Source organism: Stenella coeruleoalba (genome assembly GCF_951394435.1).
Source record: "Stenella coeruleoalba genome assembly, chromosome: 15".
Classification (NCBI taxonomy): Eukaryota; Metazoa; Chordata; class Mammalia; order Artiodactyla; family Delphinidae; genus Stenella; species Stenella coeruleoalba.
Window position 1 is genome coordinate 74,840,989 of NC_137161.1, and position 22,629 is coordinate 74,863,617.

General features: G+C 41.1%; 1 protein-coding gene across 2 annotated transcripts in view; it reads right to left on the reverse strand.

Moving 5' to 3' along the window:
* GALNT17 (polypeptide N-acetylgalactosaminyltransferase 17) overlaps nucleotides 1-22,629 on the reverse strand; it is a 450,322-nt gene that overhangs the window by 260,903 nt on the left and 166,790 nt on the right. For both annotated transcript variants that reach the window (XM_079944095.1, XM_079944096.1), the window contains exon 2: nucleotides 7,338-7,521. In XM_079944095.1, coding sequence (XP_079800221.1) covers nucleotides 7,338-7,521 — 184 coding nt within the window. The remainder of the gene's footprint in view (nucleotides 1-7,337; nucleotides 7,522-22,629) is intronic.

Here is a 22,629-nt window from a genome sequence, read left to right on the forward strand (position 1 = left end):
TACCCAGTTCCCCCGTATCCAATTAACTGACTCATCTCACTGATTCTTAGAAAGTTTTCCCTGAATCGAGCCCTTCCACTCCATCCCTACTCAGTCCTTAGTTTTTTACAGAGAAATCACTTCCGTGAAAGGAATAGGATAATTATAAAACACTCACTGTATTATCAAGTCTTTCTCTTCTGTCAAGCAATGCCTAGCAAATGGTTGGCGCTCAACAGGTGTTGAGTGGGAAAAGAAGAGATTTTATTTAGCCATCCTGCTCCCAGCCTCCAATGCCCCTAACCTTTCTCCACATTCTTGTCACAGTTAAACATGATCTTTTTTAAGAAATTACCACAAAAATACAATCTTGACTCAAGTCCTTCATTGGCATCCAATGACAACGACGAACATCACCACCTAACACAGCAGTGGCACATAAGGTGCTTCAGAACCTGCCTCCCCTTTCCCTCCAACCTCTTCTTCCAAGATTCACTCTGGAGACCCTATGACTCAACCCAAAGTTTCTGTGCTGTTCCCCCAGCCCTGAAATCCAAGAACTATCCCAGTCCTCTTGCACATGCTGTTCACTCTCTCCAATGTTCTGTCTTCACCATTAAGATCAAGGTCACCTCTGTGCTGCCCTCTGACTCTCCCAGAAGTGCACATCCCCTTATCTTAGTTTCTAAGGTCCTCTGAAAACAAGTCAAAGGATTGCAAAGCCCCACCTGCCTCGCCCACTTGCTTTGATTTCTTAGGGGGCCAAGATGTACCTGGTCCTCACCATGTCTTTAGCACAGTGTCTGGCAGACTGGGAACTTCAGTCAAAAATCATGTTCCATGATTTAAAAAAAAAAGAAAGAAAGAAAGGAAAGAGAAGAAAATGAAAAAAAAAAAAAACAGACCAAAGAAATAGCACAGAGTCTAGAAAATAAGCCCATTTATGTATAAAAAGTACAAAATGTATTCCATTTAACAGCTCCAAATAAGAGAAAGAGGAAGCATTATTTCCAAAATCATTTTGAAAAAGCTGCTTTGAAAAAAAAAAAAAAGGACAGACATTTGAAACAAAAGATACATATCTTGTACCATATTCTAAAATAAGCTCTGGATGGATGGGAGTGATGGAAAAGGAACACAAAACAGAGTAGAATATTTATAAGTACTCTTTCTCTGCTTTAAAGCAGTGGAGAAATGAAGATGGAAAGATAGACAGTTGGGGGTTCATACAAATTTAAAATATCTGTCCAGGAGAAGGAAAAAAAAAATCACAGAATTAAAATAAAACAGAAAACATTTTGGAATCCATTTGCATGAAATGTGACCAACAAATGGTTAATCCCACTATTACCCCCCAATTCATTCATATTTATGAGAAACAACTCTGTCAAGAGTAGTGTAATAATAAACCAATAAGAATGAAAGCAACTTGAGGTTCTGTATAAAATTGCAATGACATTAGCCAATTTCAGTTCTCTAAACTTGAGAGAGCTTTTGGGCAGTGTCACAAGCAAGATCTTGCCCGTGGGGGGATAATTCCTCCTGGGCTTGGGCTGCATGGGGCGGAAAGAAAGTGCTCTGGCCCCAGACAGCTGCCTCCTTTCCTATCCCCTGGGCTCAGATATCAGAGGAGCAGCTTCTACAGGCAAGGCCCTTGCCCTTCTTTGGCGGCAAGGATGAATTTGCAACTCACCAAGGTTCATTTGGTACCTTTGGCTGTGGAGTCCAGAATGTATAACGCTACCTCTGGTTACCATGTATGACCTGTGGGCAAGCTCTCAAGTTCATCTTTAATTTCACCTTCAAATTCATCCTCCATATAGCTGCCAGAAAAATCTGAAAAGGCAGGGGTGGTCACATCATTCAACCCAGTTCTCCAACTCTTTCTTCTATTGTACTTTCACCCTTCTACCTTGCACTTAATTTTTTGGTGTCGATTTACATTTATGGCATAATTAAACTTTTATTTTATTAAAACAAAATACATACAGTCTTATCCCATTTCTGTACTCTCAATGTTTCTAAATAACAATCATTATGCTGCAATTCCTGATGTTTAAATTTTAGATATTTTCAATTGATTTTCTGTTTCTGACCATAAAGGTTTAATTTTCTTATACTACCCACACCTCAATACACATTTTGCCTCTTCTTTCTTCCAACAGAGTTATACCATAATTTGTGGTTTAATATCTATTCAATATTTGTATCATGATATTGTTCACAGCTCAGCCACAGAATATATGGAATTGCAATTCCTTTCCTGAGGAACTTTTGGGTTTTTCTGTGCTAATAATTGCTTTCCTTTTTCACAAGCTTTGTGTGTGTGTGTGTGCGCCCATCACTAATTCAGTTCCAAACTTTCTGAAAGAATCGTAAAAATTTTTTTTTGTTTGCAAAGACAACAAAAGCAAAAATAAATAAGGGAGACTAAATTCGTTTCTTCACAGCAAAGAAAACCATCAACAAAATGAAAAGACGACCTACTGAATGGGAGAAAGTATTTGCAAATCATAAATCTGATGAGATTAATATCTAAAATATATAAAGAATTAATATAACTCAACAGCAAAAAAACCCCATACAATCTGATTTAAAAATGGGCAGAGGATCTGAACAGACACTTTTCCAAAGAAGATATACAGATGGGCAACAGGCACATGAAAAGATGCTCAACATCACTAATCATCAGGCAAATGTAAATAAAAAACAATGAGAGGGACTTCGCTGGTGGCGCAGTGGTTAAGAATCCGCCCGCCCATGCAGGGCACATGGGTTCAAGTCCTGCTCCGGGAAGATCCCACACTGAGCCCGTGTGCTACAACTACTGAGCCTGCGCTCTACAGCCCGTGAGCCGCAACTACTGAGCCCGTGCACTCCACAACAAGAGAAGCCACCGCAATGAGAAGCCCGCGCACCGCAACGAAGAGTAGCCCCTGCTCGCCGCAACTAGAGAAAGCCCGCGCGCAGCAATGAAGACCCAATGCAGCCAAAAAAGAGAGATATCACCTCACACCTGTTAGAATGGCTATTAACAAAAAGACTAGAAAAACAAGTGTTGGCGAGGATGTGGAGAAAAGGGAGCCTGTTGCACTGTTGCTAGATATGTAAATTGGTGCAGCCACTATGGAAATCAATGTGGAGGTTTCTCAAAAAATTAAACATAGAACTACCATATGATCTAGCAATTCCACTTCTGGGTATTTATATAAAAAAACAACAAAAACAGCGCTTCCCTGGTGGCGCAGTGGTTGAGAGTCCGCCTGCCAATGCAGGGGACACGGGTTTGTGCCCCGGTCCGGGAAGATCCCACATGCTGCAGAGTGGCTGGGCCCGTGAGCCATGGCCGCTGAGCCTGCGCATCCAGAGCCTGTGCTCCGCAACGGGAGAGGCCACAACGGTGAGAGGCCCGCGTACCGCAAAAAAAAAAAACAACAATAAAAACACTAATTCACAAAGATATATTCACCCTCCCCATGTTTACTGCAGCATTATTTACAATAGGCACAATATGGAAACAAACTACGTGTACACAAATGGATGAATGGATAAAGAGAATGTGATACATATAGATATGAGTCAGCCACAAAAAGAGTGAAATCTTGGGCTTCCCTGGTGGCGCAGTGGTTGAGAATCTGCCTGCTAATGCAGGGGACACGGGTTCGAGTCCTGGTCTGGGAAGATCCCACATGCCACGGAGCAACTGTGCCCGTGAGCCGCAACTACTGAGCCTGTGCGTCTGGAGCCTGTGCTCCGCAACAAGAGAGGCCGCGATAGTGAGAGGCCCGCGCACCGCCATGAAGAGTGGCCCCCGCTTGCCACAACTAGAGAAAGCCCTCGCACAGAAACGAAGACCCAACACAGCCAGAAAAATAAATAAATAAACAAATGTGGGGTTTAAAAAAAAAAAAGTTTCTTAAAAAAAAAAAAAGAGTGAAATCTTGCCAATTGCAATGACATGAATAGACTTTGGGGGCATTATGCTAAGTGAAGGAAGTCAGAGAAACAAATACTGTAAGATCTCACAGACTCTTAAAAAACAAACCCAAGTTCATTGACAGAACAGATCACAGTTGCCAGAGGTGAGGAGGGGGTGGGGATGGATGAAGTGAGTCAACAGGTACAAACTCCGGTTATAAAATAAGTCATGAGGATGTATTGTACAGCACGGTGGCTATATAACCTGGTATCAGTTTCAGGTATATAACATAATGATTCGATATTTGTATATATTTTGAAGTGATCACCACAATAATTTATTTATCTAAACTTTCATTGAACTATTTATTTCTATCCTATTCTTAACTTCCAAGACCTCTTGTTCATTCTCTGATTATCACTTTAACATAGCACTTGATTCTTATTTTGTGAATAAAACAAAACATTCCATGAACTAAGACATTAATTATAGTTTTAAAGTGTGTCTGTTTCCTCCAGATGCCTTTTCTGTTGTTCTTCTTCTGGTTGCTAAGGCCCTTTATAAGAGAGATTCTCCTGAAATGTCTAGGGATTCTGGTTCTCCTTTCTTATTTTAGAGTAAGGCTGCTCTGTGTAGATGGAAGAGCCTTACGAATGTTTAATGAGTAGAACCCAGACATTTCGGGGATGCGGGGACCTATCAGATCTATTGGCATTTCTCTGAGGTTGAATGGCTTCCTTAGAGTGGATTCTTCCAAATCTGGACTACAGGAGTGTGAAAGCTTGCAGAGGTAATGAGGCCAAGGGTGTCCCCACTTAGTACACAGCCCTATCTTCTGTCATCTTATGAACTAAAGCCCAGAGTTCACCTTCTCCAGGGAATAAACCTCCCATGTTCCACCAGGTAGGGAAGGGCAGCGTCTGGCTCTGTAAAGTTGAAGAAAGGATCTGGGGACACAGCTATAATCCTTCTATTCAAATCTACCTCCCAGCCATCAGAGGTACCCAGAACCTCCAATTCCTGAGTCTCTGGGGTTCTGAGGTGTGACTAGGCTATATTCTTCTGCCCTTCCCACCACTTCCCGTCATATGTAGAAGGTTGGGTCTCAGCCTCATCCAGTTTGCTATGTCAGTTACCATTCATCCATCCTCTTTCCATCTTCCAAAACTTTGTGGGTGTTTCTTCCCTGCTGTGGGAGTCTAACCTGTTTTTGTCCTAGGCTGTCATCCTCTGTAGTCCTTTACTATCATCTTAGTAAAGTTTCCGGAGGGACGAAATCTAAGTGGTGTATTCCAGCAGTTCCCAAACATTTTGGCACCAGGGACCGGTTTCCTGGAAGACAATTTTTCCATGGGCGCGGGGTTGGGGGGGGGAAGGGGATGGTCCAGGCGGTAACGTGAGCGACGGGGAGCGGCAGATGAAGCTTCATTCACTCGTCCACCGCTCACCTCCTGATGTGCGGCACGGTTCCTAACAGGCCACGGATCAGTACTGGTCCGCGGCCTGGGGGCTGGGGACCCCTGGTATATTCAAGCCACCATGCTACACTATAGAGCACCACAGAGCTGTGTATTCCTCCCTGGGCGTGCCATGTTTTCATCTGCATCCCCAGCTCTGATCTTGCTATTCCCCTTCCCACTTGTCTAAATGTGTCTCCTCTCTTTAATTTTCTAACCCTTAATGGGCCTTCAAGATCAAACTTCTGCGTCATCTCACGCAGGAAACCTTCCCAGATCCTCCCTGTACATACTGTGTATGTCTCTGGCCTGACATACCCACATAGACCACGATGTGCTGGATTGACCTGCTTGCACATCTGTCTCCCTCCCCCGACAAGAGTATGTAGGCAAGGACTACCTTAGCCAATGTTCTGCCTCTAGTGTGGGGAAAACCATCTGGTACATAACATGTGCTCACTGATATTGTTCAACTGACCCATTTCCACTAAGCTCCACGTTGGAAGCATCTTCATTCTCACAGGACTACAAAAATAACAGCTCTGTTTATTTGCCAACATCCAAATAAGAAAGGCTAATCAGAGAGCACCAGGAAATGAAAACAGCCAGATGTTTTTGAGAGCAAAAGTCCAGGAACACAAAATAGCTTCCAACAGGGGTGATGTATGTTTTCCTAGTGATTCAAAATGAATATATGCTTATTAGGCAGAGAGAGAGATTTAACAGTTTTCTCAGCTAATGCTGCAATTTTAAATTCATTTAAGGTAATTTTCCTTATCTTGAATCTATTTTTCTCAGTAACCAGGATACTTAACTGATTTGTACAAAATCCATTTGAAAAAGAAATAATCTACTCTAAGCAAGGGCACACTGCAAATGAAAGAAAGAGAGACACCACAAATCTAACAGAAGATGAAGCATCTGTTTGAAAAGCCAAGGAGGACTACTGCCTAGAAAATAGGATATTTTCCCCCAGCATCTTGATTTTCCCACCAATCTCTCTTCTTTCACAAAGAGAAAACAAATAATTCTTAAATCTGAGAGCACAGAACAAAGACCTCTCATAAACCAACCAAGACACAAACAAACTGTTTCAAAGGTAAGAATCTCAAACAAAAATTGTAAGTTGAAACAATCACAGGATGTACTCTTTCACCTACCAGCTGGGAAAAGCATTATTTAAATGCTAGTACCCAGTTTGGGAAGGGTCTAGTAAAGTTCCAATAGGAGCAGAAACTTCTATAAACTTTCCGGAGGAAAATAGCGCTATATGTATCTAGGGCCTCCAAAAGTACTCCTACAATGTGATCTAAGGATTACACCTTTAGAAGTGTGGATTAAGAAAGTAAATATCAAATCAATATACATAAAGGTTTGAGTGGGGAGATATCCATCCAAGTGTTATTTATCATAATGAAAATTTTAAAATAAATTTTTTATCAATTTTTATTTATAAAAATGAAAATTTATTTTATAAAAATTATAACTATTTATAATATTATAAATATTTCATATTTATAATAATGAAAATTTGGAAATAATCTAGATTTCTAACAATGAAAATAATGATCATAACTAATAACACCAGAAAATGCTCATGAAATAATAAATGAAAAAGAGGATAAATGAAACACACCATATGCTCATAATCTGTATAGAAAATAGACTCAAAGACAAAATACTAGTATTTTACTAGTCACCACCTCTAGGTAATGAGATCATGTTGATTTTTAAATTTTTACTTAAAAATTTTTTGTATCACGGACCTTTCTCTATGCTTCTGTATTATTTTATAAAAATTAAAAATTCTTATTTAGCTCTATTTATTTTCATAGTCAGTAGTACTATTTATTGATTATGGAGGAGACAAGATAAAAGCCCCTCCACTAGTTACAAGTAACACAAGAAAATGTCACAGACATGGGTCCACGCCCAGCCATCTGATAAAGCAAGCGCCTCTGAGTGACTGAATCAGAACTTACTTGGTGGGACGATAATCCGGAATGGAACGATCCAGTGAAATTTTTTCACTGAGGTAGGAATTGTAGCCATACTTCTCATGGGGTCCCTTGGCTTTCTCTTCTTCAGCCGGGGAAAGGGTAGCAGGAAGGCCCCCTTTGCCCCGCCCACCATAACCTTCAATGAGCCCAAGGGATTTAGATAAACCTAGAAAAAGGAGGGAGAGAAAAAGAATTATTTGAAAATCACCATACCAGGATATGCCACTCAGGCTCAGATATAGCTTCAGTGGAAATTTTAACATTACCTGTCACAGAAAAAATTATGTTCTCGATTTACTGATATCAGACTATGTCCTGAACACATTTCAGTTGAGAGGAAGGTCAGAGCAACTGTGAGGTGTGGGGTGAAGGCTGGTCACCCATGAAGAGCCTCTCCCTCCTTTTGGGAAATGGGGTGGATGGCAGGGGCGGTCTATAAAAGGGAGAGACTGCCAAAAGCAGGGGACATGTGGACCAAGAAAGACACGCAAAATGGGACAGAACTCGGGCTGTCATCCCTGCCTGATTTCCTTTCTTCACGATCAATTACCACAAGGCTAGATATTCCAGCAGATGCACAGTACAACATAGAAAAGGCAGCAATAAGGAACTTCCAGACTGCAGGTGTTTTTGCTTCATTTGAACAGAGAATAATATACAGATTGATTCTATCATGAGTTTAAAGTGTGTAACCATCTGCCACCGTTCTATACCTAATGGTTTTATTTAAATCTCATTTAAATGGCAAAAAGGAAATATAAAATGTTTGAGAATAAATCACAGAGAAGAAAAACCCATAAGGGTGATAACCGTGCCCAGAAGAGTAGAAGGCCTCGGTGACAAGCCTCATTGAGCAACTGCACGTTCCCAGGATGGTGGTAGCTTTATACCTATTGTTCCATTAAACGATAAACAGCTTGATGGGCAATTTTGAAATCCTACAGTTATGGGAGGTTTTACTTCTCGGCTTGAAAACTCTTGCTGTTAAGGGCTCTCATTCTCTTTTGCTATTTCAAATGCCCAAGCTACCCTGTTCACCGTCAGGCATGTGCACACACACACCCCACTTCCTGCCACGGGCAGGAAGACCATGGACCAGAGATGTAAACAGCATCCTCAGCTTTCCTGGAGGACAGACCACAAAGCCTAGGAGGACCACAAACTCCCAGGATGGCATCCTCAAGTAAGTCAAAGGCCAGTAAATCTGCTCCAGTCACAGGATGCTCCTCCACCCCATAATGGCAACACCTGTAATCCGTTTCCTGCTTCTCTGAAAATAAACATTTATTTTCTGTGATATAAAATCAAAAAGGAAAGGTTCAGCAAGCATCTCAGGATTGGTCTCAAGTGAACATCATTTTGCTACCTGAGAATCATTTCCACCGTCCATGGTGTTTTTCGGGAACCCTGACATCTTTTCTGCCCTCCACCAGCCCAACAGAGGAACCATCAACTGAGAACTGGATCACTCCAACACTTCCTGGTCACAGGAGGTGACCTGCTTCCTGGCCTTTAATCTCTCGTGCCACATCACCGTGCACCAACCATTCCAATAACATCACCTTCACTGTGCTCCAGAATCTGTAAGGACTCGTCCCAGGTCAAGTACAGACACCTGTGTTGGATTTTAAAATCACTCCCGATAGGACATTACTAGTGGGAACGCACAATGGTGCGGCTACCTTGGAAAGTACTTTGGCAGTTCTTCAAAATGCTAAGCGTAGTTTTACCATATGATCCAGCAGTTCCATTTTTTACCCTAGAGAAATGAAAAGATATGCCCACTTGAAAACTTGTACACAAATGTTCATAGAAGCATTATTCATATTAGCTGTGTCTATCCACTGATAAGTGAATAAAACAAAATGCGGTACATCCACGCAATGGGATATTATCTGGCAATAAAAAAAGATCTTTTTTAAAAAGTACAGATCTTCCTCAACTTACAAAAGAGGTACATCCCGATAAACCCATCATAAGTTGAAAATATCGTAAGTTGAAAATGCATTTAAAACATCTAACCTACCAAACATCACAGCTTAGCCTAGCTTCCCTTAAACGTGCTCAGAACACTTACCTACAGTTGGGCAAACTCGTTCTAACACAAAGCATGTTTTGTAATAAAGAGTGTTGATTATCTCATGGAATTTACTGAATACTGTACCGAAAGTGTAAAACAGAATGGTTGCATGGGTACAAAATGGTTGCAAATGTGTTGGCGGTTTACCTTCATGTTACGTGACTGACTGGGCGCTGTGGCTCGCTGCCACTGCCCAGCATCATAAGACAGCACCGTACTGCATATTGCTGGCTCAGGAAAAGATCAAAATTCAAAGTATGGTTTCTACTGAATGCTTATCACTTTTGTACCATCATAAAGTCAAAAAAATCATAAATCGAACCACTGTAAGTCAGAGACTGTCTGTAGTGATATATACAACATGAGTGAACCTTGAAAACATGCTGAAGAAATAATGCTGGACGGGAAAGACCACATACTGTATGGTTCTGTTTACCTGAAATGCACAGAATAGGCACATCTATACAGATAGAAAGTAGATCTGTATCTGCTTAGGGTGGTGGGTATTTGGGGAGGGAATGGGGAGTGACTGCTAACGTGTATCGAGTGTCTTTTTTGGGCGATGGAAATGTTCCGGAAATAGAGTGTGGTGATGTTTGCACAACTTTGTGAATATACTAAAAGCCACTAAATTGTACACGTTCAGTGGATGAATGATATCATGTGAAAAAAATCTCAATAAAGCTATTTTTAAAAACCCACTTATGATAGACAATTCTATTTCCAGCAAGATGGAAGGCTAAAACAACAGGAAAACTTTACAATAAACTACCTAGAAATTCTGAATGAAAACTTTTTTAATACTGTAAATGCATAGCTGAGCTTGCAATAAGTTAAAGGAAACACCCAGAGGTAAGTTATAATCAGAGCTGAGACTATCTGCTGGGATGGGGTGAAGGATGCATTGCTCATTAACTAAAGGCTGGCGTTTTGGAGCTCAAACGTGCACAGAATACGAGACCTTTTGTACGCCTTAAATGTTTCATAATTTCTAGTTATGAAGGTACTGAGTTGATCAGTGGCCCCCTGTCTACTCTGAACCTATGAGTATGACCTTATTTGGAAATAGGGGTTTTGCATATGTAATCAAATTAATATAACTGGTGTACTCATATGAGAAAAATTTAGAGATAGAAACACAGATACACAGAGGGAAGAAGGTCATTTGACAACAGATATTGAAGGATATAGCTGCAAGCCAAGCAATGCCCAGGATTGCTAACAACTCCCAGAAGCTGGGAAAAGGAAAGGGAGGATTACTTCCCAGACCCTTCAGAGAAAGCATGGCTCGGCCAACATCTTGATTTCAGAATTCTAGCCTCAAACTGTGAGAGAAAAAATTTCCGTTGTTTTAAACCATCAAGATTATGGTAATTGGTTATAGTAACTACACAAAATGAATACAATCAATATTAAAAAAACAGAGTGGAATTGGATAAAGAAAATATAGACCATGACAATACTAACCAAAAGAAAGCTGGAATCGCTCTATAAACATCAGAGAAAAACAGACTTTAGGGCAAACAGCCTTATGGGGATGAAGAAGGTCGTTACATAATGATAAAAGTAGCAATCCACCAGAAGCTCTTAGGAATAACAAACTGCCAAGCACCTAACAACATAGCTTCAAATCACATAAAGCAAAAATGGACCACATTACAAGAAGAAATGAACAAATCCACAATCATAGTGGGAAATATTAACACATCTCTCAGTACTGAACAGATAAGGACAAAAATTTAGCAAAGATACGGTAGAACTGAACAACAAAATTAAGATGTTTGATCTAATGGACATTGTACCTGACTTTCTAATAATCGTACATTCTCTACAAGAGTATATGGAACATTTAAACAATTGACAGGCCACAAAAAAGTCTCAACCTAGCTTACAGATCATCTTTGAACATAAAGCAATAAAAAACAGAAGCCAACAATAAAAGACCACAAAGGATTCACACATTTGGGCAGTTTTAAAAGACTTCTAAAACAAATATGGGTCAAATAATTAATCATATTGCCATTAGAAGTTACATGAAACTAACAGAACATGAAACAGTACATCTCAAAGCTTGTAGGATCGTGCTAATGCAATACTTGGAAGTAACTATATAAATGTGTATATTAAGGGGGGGAAAGGAAGAACTGATAATTAATAAGGTAAGCATATAACCCAAGGAATTAGAAAAAAAAAGAGAGGAAGCCCAAAGAAAGCAATAATAAACAAAAGAACAAAAACTAATGAAACAAAAGAAAGACATCAAGTAAGAAAGGAGTAACAGGGAAGGATGGAGAGAGAGGAAGGAAGGAAGAAAGGAAGGAACGAAGGGAGGGAGGGAGGGAGGAGAGAGAGAGAGAGAAACTAAAAGAAAAAAAGATGGGGGGGAGAAAATAACCTCAGCAAGACTGGGGATAAAAAGAGATAGAGAGAAGGTACATGGTCCCTTCAGGGAGGACTTATCTATTCATCACAGTAAACACAGTGCCCCCAATATTTTTAAGGGTTCAGGAAGATGTTTAAATTTCTTTTAAAATCAGGAAGGCACAGTTATCAAATAAGATTTTTAATACTCTTTTTTAAATTGTTGTTTTATTGTTTTTCTGTGAAGGCCAGAGTGCTTAGGGCCCACAAGATTCATTATGCAGCCTTGGTTCCCTTGAGGTTAGATTTTATCTGTACATGACAAGGTACCTAAAGCATGGAGAAGGAAAGTAACAGGATCTGAGGCACAATTTACAATTTTTCCCTAGAAGGTAGACAGCACAAGGACAGACCCCAGGCACTAGCAGTAAGGCCACCTACCATTTATTGAGCATCTGTTGCGTGCTGGGAAGCACCCTGCTAAGTGCTTGACATATATTCTATCACTGTTTCATCTAATCTTTTGAAAACCTCATGAGGAAGGTATGATAATGATCTCTGTTTGACAAATAAGGACACTGAATCTGAGAACGTGGTAACTTTGTTAAGGTTCTGCAGCTGTTAAAGGAAGATGAGACCTGAGTTCTGGATATAGTTAGAGATACAAGGGAGAATAAAACCTGGTCTCTGTGACAGATAAGGAGACTAGTTCTGGAGCTGTTGCAGTAGCCCAGACCAGGATAGAAGGGGCATCATGTTAAGGTATGAGGGGTGGTGATCAAAAAGAGAGGAGAGATTTGAGAAACATTTAAGAGATATCATCACAAGGCAGGAGACAGACACGAGTTAGGGTGAGAGAGAAGGAATAAGTGAGTGAGCTTGGGGTTTCCAGCGAGAGGACTGAGTGGCAATACCACTCACAAAACAGGGCACACAGAAGAAAGTACGAGAAGATGCATTCTGCTCTCTACATGTGGTATATGGAGCATTCATGGGACATTCAGATAGGATCATATGCCCAGTGCGGAGCTGAAACACGTGGGCATGGAAGTTCAGAAGGTAGAGGAGGCCCAAAACATGAACCCTGGCAGCTATCAGTTTGGAGGGGAAGGTAGCCATTGTAAGGAGTGGGAGGGCCAAGATGTTGAGTAGCAAGAACAAAGAGACGATGCTCAGGAAGTGTTCTCTGACCACACGCCCTCTTATGCTTCCACCATATCTACAGGAGGAGTTGCATACTTTTAGGACTTACTACTTCTGTACTCTGCACGCATGTTCTCTCACTGAAGCTTCCTTTGAAGCTCAAGACTTCAAGGAAGGCTTAAAAGGATGGAGAAACATCTCAATACCAACCAAGTGCTTAAACTTTCTGCTGTCTTCATAAATCCACTTGACCACTCTCTCCCCACCCACTGTTGACTGTTGTTTAGGCTTTAAATTTTTAAAATGCTTTTGTATCCATTTTTCTCTGAGGCAGGCAGGGTAGATATTACCATGATCACTTTAGAGATGAAAAAAATGGAGGCTTAGAAGGATTAATTATTTGACCATCCAAAAGTAATGGAGACAGAATAAGACATTCCACCCAGCTCCGAACAAGCACACAAATACTCCGCCCAGGAAATTTTGTAGGAAGGAAGAATCCAGTGTTCAAAACACAATGAAGAATGGTAAATAAATGGTAATACACTCATTAAAAAGGAATACTATACAGCAATGAGAATGAATGACTTGCAGATAAACAGATAAATCTCATAGACTTCACGTAAAGAGCAAGCATCAAAAATGCACAGAATTGAGGGGCACCTTCAAGATGGCGGACAAGCAAGATGTGGAGATCACCTTCCTCCCCACAAATACATCAAAACTACATCTACACGTGGAACAACTCCTACAGAACACCTACTGAATGATGGAAGAAGACCTCAGACTTCCCAAAAGGCAAAAAACTCCCCACGTACCTGGGTAGGGCAAAAGAAAAAAGGAAACACAGGGCTTCCCTGGTGGCGCAGTGGTTGAGAGTCCGCCTGCCGATGCAGGGGACATGGGTTCGTGCCCCGGTCCGGGAGGATCCCCCATGCCGCGGAGCGGCTGGGCTAGTGAGCCGTGGCCACTGAGCCTGTGCGTCCGGAGCCTGTGCTCTGCAATGGGAGAGGCCACAGCAGTGAGAGGCCCGCGTACCACAAAAAACAAAAAAAGGAAAAACAGAGAAAAAAGAATAGGGACAGGACCTGCACCTCTGGGAGGGAGCTGTGAAGGAGGAAAAGTTTCCACACACTGGGAAGCCCCTTCACTGGTGGAGACGAGGGTGGCAGGGCGGGGAAGCTTAGGAGCCAAAGAGGAGAGTGCAGCAACAGGGGTGCAGAGGGCAAAGCGGAAAGATTCCCACACAGAGGATCGGTGCCGACCGGCACTCACCAGCCCGAGAGGCTTGTGTGCTCACCCGGCGGGACGGGTTGGGGCTGGGAGCTGAGGCTCAGGCTTCAGAGGTCACATCCCAGGGAGAGGACTGGGGTCAGCTGCATGAACACAGCCTGAAGGGGCTACTGCGCCACAGCTAGCCAGGAGGGAGTCCGGGAAAAGGTCTGGAACTACCGAAGAGGCAAGAGACCATTGTTTCAGGGTGCGCAAGGAAAGGAGATTCAGAGCCTAAACGAGCTCCAGAGACGGGCGCGAGCCGCAGCTATCAGCGCGGACACCAGAGATGGGCGTGAGGTGCTAGGGCTGCTACTGCAGCCACCAAGAGGCCTGTGTGCGAGCACAGGTCACTAACCACACCCCCCGGGAGCCTGTGCTGCCCGCCACTGCCAGGGTCCCGTGATCCAGGGACAACTTCCCCGGCAGAATGCACGGCGCGCCTCAGGCTAGTACAACGTCACTCTGGCCTCTGCCGCCGCGGGCTCGCCCTGCATCCATACCCCTCCCTCCCCCAGCCTGAGTGAGCCAGAGCCCCCGAATCAGCGGCTCCTTTAACCCCATCCTGTCTGAAGAACAGATGCCCTCCGGCGACCTACACGCAGAGGCGGGGCCAAATCCAAAGCTGAGCCCCTGGGAACTGTGCGAACAAAGAAGAGAAAGGGAAATCTCTCCCAGCAGCCTCAGGAGCAGCAGATTAAAGCTCCACAATCAACTTGACGTACCTGCATCTGAGGAAGACCTGAATAGACAACGAATCATCCCAAATTGAGGAGGTGGACTTTGAGAGCCACAGTAGACTGGGGGTTGGCTGTATGCGACTGACTGGTTTCTGGTTTTATGTTTATCTTAGTTTAGTATTTAGACATTATCATCACTGGTAGATTTGTTTATTGCTTTGGTTGCTCTCTTCCTTTTATATATATACATTTTTTTCCTTCTTCTCTTTGTATGAGTGTGTATGTGTATGCTTCTTAGTGTGATTTTGTCTGTATAGCTTTGCTTTTGCCATTTGTCCTAGGTTTCTATCTGGGGTTTTGGGGGGGGTTTTTTAAGTATAGTTTTTAGTGCTTGTTATCATTTGTGGATTTGTTTTTGATTTGGTTGCTCTCTCCTTTCTTTCTCTCTTTCTTTTTTTTAATTACTTTTCTATTTTTTATTTTTAATAAGTTTTTTCTATTTTAATAACTTTATTATTTTATTTATTTATTTTTCTTTTGTTCGTTCTTTTTTTTTCTCCATTTTCTTCTGAGTCGTGTGGGTGACAGGGTCTTGGTGCTCTGGCCGGGTGTCAGGCCTGAGCCTCTGAGGTAGGAAAGCCGAGATCAGGACACTGGTCCGCCAGACGCGTCCTGGCCTCATGTAATATCAAACGGTGAAAGCTCTCCCAGAGATCTCCAACTCAATGCTAAGATGCAGCTCCACTCAACGACCAGCAAGCTACAGTGCTGGACACCCCATGACAAACAACGAGCAAGACAGGAACACAACCCCACCCATTAGCAGAGAAGCTGCCTAAAATCATAATAAGGTCAAAGACACCCCAAAGCACACCACCGGACGTGGTCCTCCCCACCAGAAAGACAAGATCCAGCCTCATTCACCAGAACACAGGCACTAGTCCCCTCCACCAGGAAGCCTACACAACCCACTGAACCAACCTTAGCCACTGGGGGCAGACACCAAAAACAACGGGAACTAGGAACCTGCAGCCTGCAAAAAGGAGACCTCAAACACAGTAAGTTAAGCAAAATGAGAAGACAGAGAAACACACAGCAGATAAAGGAGTGAGATAAAAACCCACCAGACCAAAGAAATGAAGAGGAAATAGGCAGTCTACCTGAAAAAAGAATTCAAAGTAATGATAGAAAAGATGATCCAAAATCTTGGATATAGAATGGAGACAATACAAGAAACGTTTAACAAGGACCTAGAAGAACTAAAGAGCAAACAAACAATGATGAACAACACAATAAATGAAATTAAAAATTCTCTAGAAGGAAACAGTAGCAGAATAACTGAGGCAGAAGAACGGATAAGTGACCTGGAAGATAAAATAGTGGAAATAACTACTGCAGAGCAGAAAAAAGAAAAAAGAATGAAAAGAATTGAGGACAGTCTCAGAGACCTCTGGGACAACATTAAACACACCAACATTCGAATTATAAGGGTCCCAGATGTAGAAGAGAAAGAAAAAGGGACTGAGAAAATATTTGAAGGGATTACAGTTGAAGACTTCCCTAATATGGGAAAGGAAATAGTCAATCAAGTCCAGGAAGCACAGAGAGTCCTATACAGGGTAAATCCAAGGAGAAACATGCCAAGACATATTCATCAAACTATCAAAACTTAAATGCAAACAAAAAATATTAAAAACAGCAAGGGAAAAGCAACAATTAACATAAAAGGGAATCCCCATAAGGTTAATAGCTGATCTTTCAGCAGAAAGTCTGCAAGCCAGAAGTGAGTGGCAGGACATATTTAAAGTGATGAAAGGGAAAAACCTACAATCAAGATTACTCTACCCAGCAAGGATCTCATTCAGATTCAACGGAGAAATTAAAACCTTTACAGAAAAGCAAAAGCTAAGAGAATTCAGCACCACCAAACCAGCTCTACAACAAATGCTAAATGAACTTCTCTAGGCAGGAAACACAAGAGAAGGAAAAGCCTTACAATAACAAACCCAAAGGAATTAAGAAAATAGTAATAGGAACATATATATCAATAAGTACCTTAAATGTAAATGGATAAAATGCTCCAACCAAAAGACACAGACTGGCTGAATAGATGCAAAAATAAGACCCGTATATATGCTGTCTACCAGAGACCCACTTCAGACCTAGGGACACATACAGACTGAAAGTGACGGGATGGAAAAAGATATTCCAAGCAAATGGAAATCAAAAGAAACCTGGAGTAGCAACTCGCATATCAGACAAAATAGAATTTAAAATAAAGACTATTACAAGAGACAATGAAGGACACTACATAATGATCAGGGGATAAATCCAAGAAGAAGATATAACAATTGTAAACATTTATACACCCAGCATAGGAGCACCTCAATACATAAGGCAAATGCTAACAGCCATAAAAGGGGATCTCAATAGTAACACAATCATAGTAGGAGACTTTAACACCTCACTTTCACCAATGGACAGATCATCCAAAATGAAAATAAATAAGGAAAAACAAGTTTTAAATGATACATTAAACAAGATGGGCTTAATTGATATTTACAGGACATTCCATTCAAAACAGCAGATTACACTTTCTTCTCAAGTGCTCATGGAACATTCTCCAGGATAGATCATATCTTGGGTCACAAATCAAGACTTGGTGAATTTAAGAAAATGGAAATCGTATCAAGTATTTTTTCCAACCACAACTCTATAAGACTAGATATAAATTACAGGAAAAAATGTGTAAAAAATACAAATACATGGAGGCTAAACAATACACTACTAAATAACCAAGAGATCACTGAGGAAATCTGGTGGGGGTGGGGGTGGGGGTGGTGTGATAAACTGGGAGATTGTGATTGACATATATACACTAATATGTGTAAAATGGATAACTAATAAGAACCTGCTGTGTAAAAAAATAAATTAAATTAAATTAAAAAAAAGAGAAAATCAAAAAATACCTAGAAACAAATGACAATGAAGACCCAAAATCTATGGGATGCAGCAAAAGCAGTTCTAAGAGGGAAGTTTACAGCAATACAATCCTACCTCAAGAAACAAGAAACATCTCAAATAAACAACCTAGGCTTACACCTAAAGCAATCAGAGAAAGAAGAACAAAAAAACCCCCAAAGTTAGCAGAAGGAAAGAAATCATAAAGACAAGATCAGAAATAAAAGAAAAAGAAATGAAGGAAACAAGAGGAAAGATCAATAAAACTAAAAGCTGGTTCTTTGGGAAGATAAACAAAATTGATAAACCATTAGCCCAACTCATCAAAAAAAAAAGGGAGAAGTCTCAAATCAACAGAAATAGAAATGAAAAAGAAGAAGTAACAACTGACAATGCAGAAATACAAAGGATCATGAGAGATTACTACAAGCAACTATATGAAGAAATGGACAAATTCTTAGAAAAGCACAACCTTCTGAGACTGAACCAGGAGGAAATAGAAAATATAAACAGACCAATCACAAGCACTGAAATTGAGACTGTGATTAAATATTTTCCAACAAACAAAAGCCCAGGACCAGATGGCTTCACAGGCAAATTCTATCAAACATTTAGAGAAGACCTAACACCTATCCTTCTCAAACTCTTCCAATATATAGCAGAGGGAGGGACACGCCCAAACTCCTTCTACAAGGCCACCATCACCCTGACACCAAAACCAAAGATGCCACAAAAAAAGAGAACTACAAGCCAATATCACTGATGAACACAGATGCAAAAATCCTCAACGAAATACTAGCAAACAGAATCTAACAGCACATTAAAAGGATCATACACCATGATCAAGTGGGGTTTGTCCCAGGAATGCAAGGATTCTTCAATATACGTGAATCAATGTGATACACCATATTAACAAACTGAAGGAGAAAAACCATATGGTCATCTCAATAGATGTAGAGAAAGCTTTCGACAAAATTCAACATCCATTTATGATAAAAACGCTCTAGAAAGTGGGCATAGAGGGAACCTACCTCAACATAATAAAGGCCATATATGACAAACCCACAGCCAACATCGTTCTCAATGGTGAAAAACTGAAACCATTTCCACTAAGATCATGAACAAGACAAGGTTGCCCACTCTCACCACTATATTTCAACATAGTTTTGGAAGTTTTAACCACAGCAATCACAGAAGAAAAAGAAATAAAAGGAATCCAAACCAGAAAAGAAGAAGTAAAACTGTTACTGCTTGCAGATGAATGATAGTATACATAGAGAATCCTAAAAATGCTACCAGAAAACTACTAGAGCTAATCAATGAATTTGGTAAAGTAGCAGGATAAAAAATTAATGCACAGAAATCTCTTGCATTCCTATACACTGATGACAATAAACCTGAAAGAGAAATTAAGGGAACACTCCCATTTACCATTGCAACAAAAAGAATAAAATACCTAGGAATAAACCTACCTAAGGAGACAAAAGACCTGTATGCAGAAAATTATAAGACACAGATGAAAGAAATTAAAGATGATACAAACAGATGGAGAGATAGACAATATTCTTGGATTGGAAGAATTAACATTGTGAAAATGACTATACTACCCAAAGCAATCTACAAATTCAATGCAATCTCTATCAAACTATCATTGACATTTTTCACAGAACTAGAACAAAAAATTTCACAATTTGTATGGAAACACAAAAGATTCCGAATAGTAAAAGCAGTCTTGAGAAAGAAAAACGGAGCTGGAGGAATCGGGCTCCTGGACTTCAGACTATACTACAAAGCTACAGTAATCAAGACAGTATGGTACTGGCACAAAAACAGAACTATAAATCAATGGAACAGGATAGGAAGCCCAGAGATAAACCCACGCACATATGGTCACCTTATCTTTGATAAAGGAGGCAAGAATATACAATGGAGAAGACAGCCTCTTCAATAAGTGGTGCTGGGAAAACTGGACAACTACATGCAAAAGAATGAAATTAGAACACTCCCTGACACCATACACAAAAATAAACTCTAAATGGATTAATGACCTAAATGTAAGGCCAGACACCATAAAACTCTTAGAGGAAAACATAGGCAGAACACTCTATGACATAAATCACAGCAAGATCCTTTTTGACCCATCTCCTAGAGAAATGGAAATAAAACCAAAAATAAATGGGACCTAATGAAACTTAAAAGCATTTGCACAAGGCTTCCCTGGTGGCACAGTGGTTGAGAGTCCGCCTGCCGATGCAGGGGACACGGGTTCGTGCCCCGGTCTGGGAAGATCCCACATGCCGCGAAGCGGCTGGGCCCGTGAGCCATGGCTCCTGAGCCTGCGCGTCCGGAGTCTGTGCTCCGCAACGGGAGAGGCCACAGCAGTGAGAGGCCCGCGTACCGCAAAAAAAAAAAAAAAAGAAAAAAAAAGCATTTGCACAAAAAAGGAAACCATAAACAAGACTAAAAGATAACCCTCAGAATGGGAGAAAATATTTGCAAATGAAGCAACTGACAAAGGATTAATCTCCAAAATAGACAAGCAGCTCATGCAGCTCAATATCAAAAAAAAAACAAACAACCCAGTCCAAAATGGGCAGAAGACCTAAATAGACATTTTTCCAAAGAAGACATACAGATGGCCAAGAGGCACATGAAAGGATGCTCAGTATCACTAATCATTAGAGGAATGCAAATAAAAACTACAATGAGATATCACCTCACACCGGTCAGAATGGCCACCGTCAAAAAATCTGAAAACAATAAATGCAGGTGAGGGTGTGGAGAAAAGGGAACCCTCTTGCACTGTTGGTGGGAATGTAAATTAATACAGCCACTGTGGAGAACAGTATGGAGTGTCCTCAAGAAACTAAAAATAGAACTACCATACAACCCAGCAATCCCACTGCTGGGCATATACCCTGAGAAAACCATAATTTAAAAAGAGTCATATACAGTAATGTTCATTGCAGCTCTATTTACAACAGCCAGGACATGGAAGCAACCTAACTATCCATTGACAGATGAATGGATAAAGAAGATGTGGCACATATATACAATGGAATATTATGCAGCCATAAAAAGAAACGAAATTGAGTTATTTGTAGTGAGGTGGATGGACCTAGAGACTCATACAGAGTGAAGTAAGTCAGAAAGTAAAAAACAAATACCGTATGCTAACACATATAAATGGAATCAAAAAAAAAAAAAAGCTTCTGAAGAACGTAGGGGCAGGACAGGAATAAAGATGCAGACATAGAAAATGGATTTGAGGACACAGGGAGGGGGAAGGGTAAGCTGGGATGAAGTGAGAGAGTGGCATGGACATATAAACACTACCAAATGTAAAACAGATAGCTAGTGGGAAGCAGCCACATAGCACAGGGAGATCAGCTCGGTGCTTTGTGACCACCTAGGGGGGTGGGATAGGGAGGGTCGGAGGGAGATGCAAGAGGGAGGGGATATGGGGATATATGTATATGTATAGTTGATTCACTTTGTTATAAAGCAGAAACTAACACAGCATTGTAAAGCAATTATACTCCAATAAAGATGTTTAAAAAATGCATAGAATTCCATTTATACAAAGTTTCAAAAAGTAATCAAAATATAGTTTAGAAATAAAAATCTATGTACTGAAACTATAAACAGCAGTAAAAAAGAGCATTGATTATGATGGGAGAAGGACACCCAAAGGACCTGGTAAGGCTCCATTGTAAAGCTGGGAGGGAGACACGGCTAGTATTCATTATATAATTATCACCTGACACATATGTGATATATATGATGTGGGAAATATTACATAATTTTAGAAGATGATAAAGAGACTACTGACAGTGGGTTTTTCTCCTCGTTTTGTCTGCTTTTGATCATTCACCCTGGGTTTCCCTTTTCCCTCCTCAATATTTGCAGCCTCTTCTCGAAAGCCAGAAACTCAGCCTTCTGCGGTTTTCTTGCCAGAATAGAGCCCAAGGGTCAAGAAGAGAGACTGCCCAAATGGAGCAGAATTGACCTTCAGCTTAACTCAGCAGCTTCGCTGGAAAACGTCTGATTCTTCCTCTTATTACATCTGTGCACACCTTTTTCTCCCCTTGACAATACAGCATTTCTTTTGTCCAGTCTAAATAGATAGCTTCCGATCCCAGGTCATAAAATGCCACCTCGGAGCTAAAATGCATCTCAGCTGTGTTTGCCCAGCATGCTCCCATGGACAGCCTTTCCAATGCAGGCAGAGGGGCCAGGGAGGGAATTTATTACAAAATGGCATAGGAATTAAGTCTAGGAATGCAGGCTAATCCTACCAAGGACACCTGGGGAAAACCACCTCCCAAGTGAGATTTTTTTTCCCTTTCTGTGGCATTATTTCTTCCATCATGAAAGGCACCCACTTAGCAGCCTCAAAAAAGATCATTCCTCAGAGTGCAATGTGACAACTATGAATTATATATTTTGTGGTCCATGTGTTCCATTTTCCCCCCAACTGAATCTGCCAGAAAGGTTCAACAAAGCAGCAAAAATTTTCACTTGCGTTTTAATGTGCTTACTTAGCAGGTCCCAGAGACTGCTGGCAACAATAAATAACAGTTCGAGTTCACCAACAAGACTCAAGTTGGTCCTTACTTAGCTGGGAGAAGATGCCACTGGGACAAGCTGGGATGACTCCATGCACCCAGGGAACCTTCTTTTCTGAAAGTGCCCTTTGCTTTTTGGCCAGAAGCAACTGTAGCCGCTGCAGACTGATATGAACGTGTAGGCATGGAAGTTGCAATTGGCAAAGGGA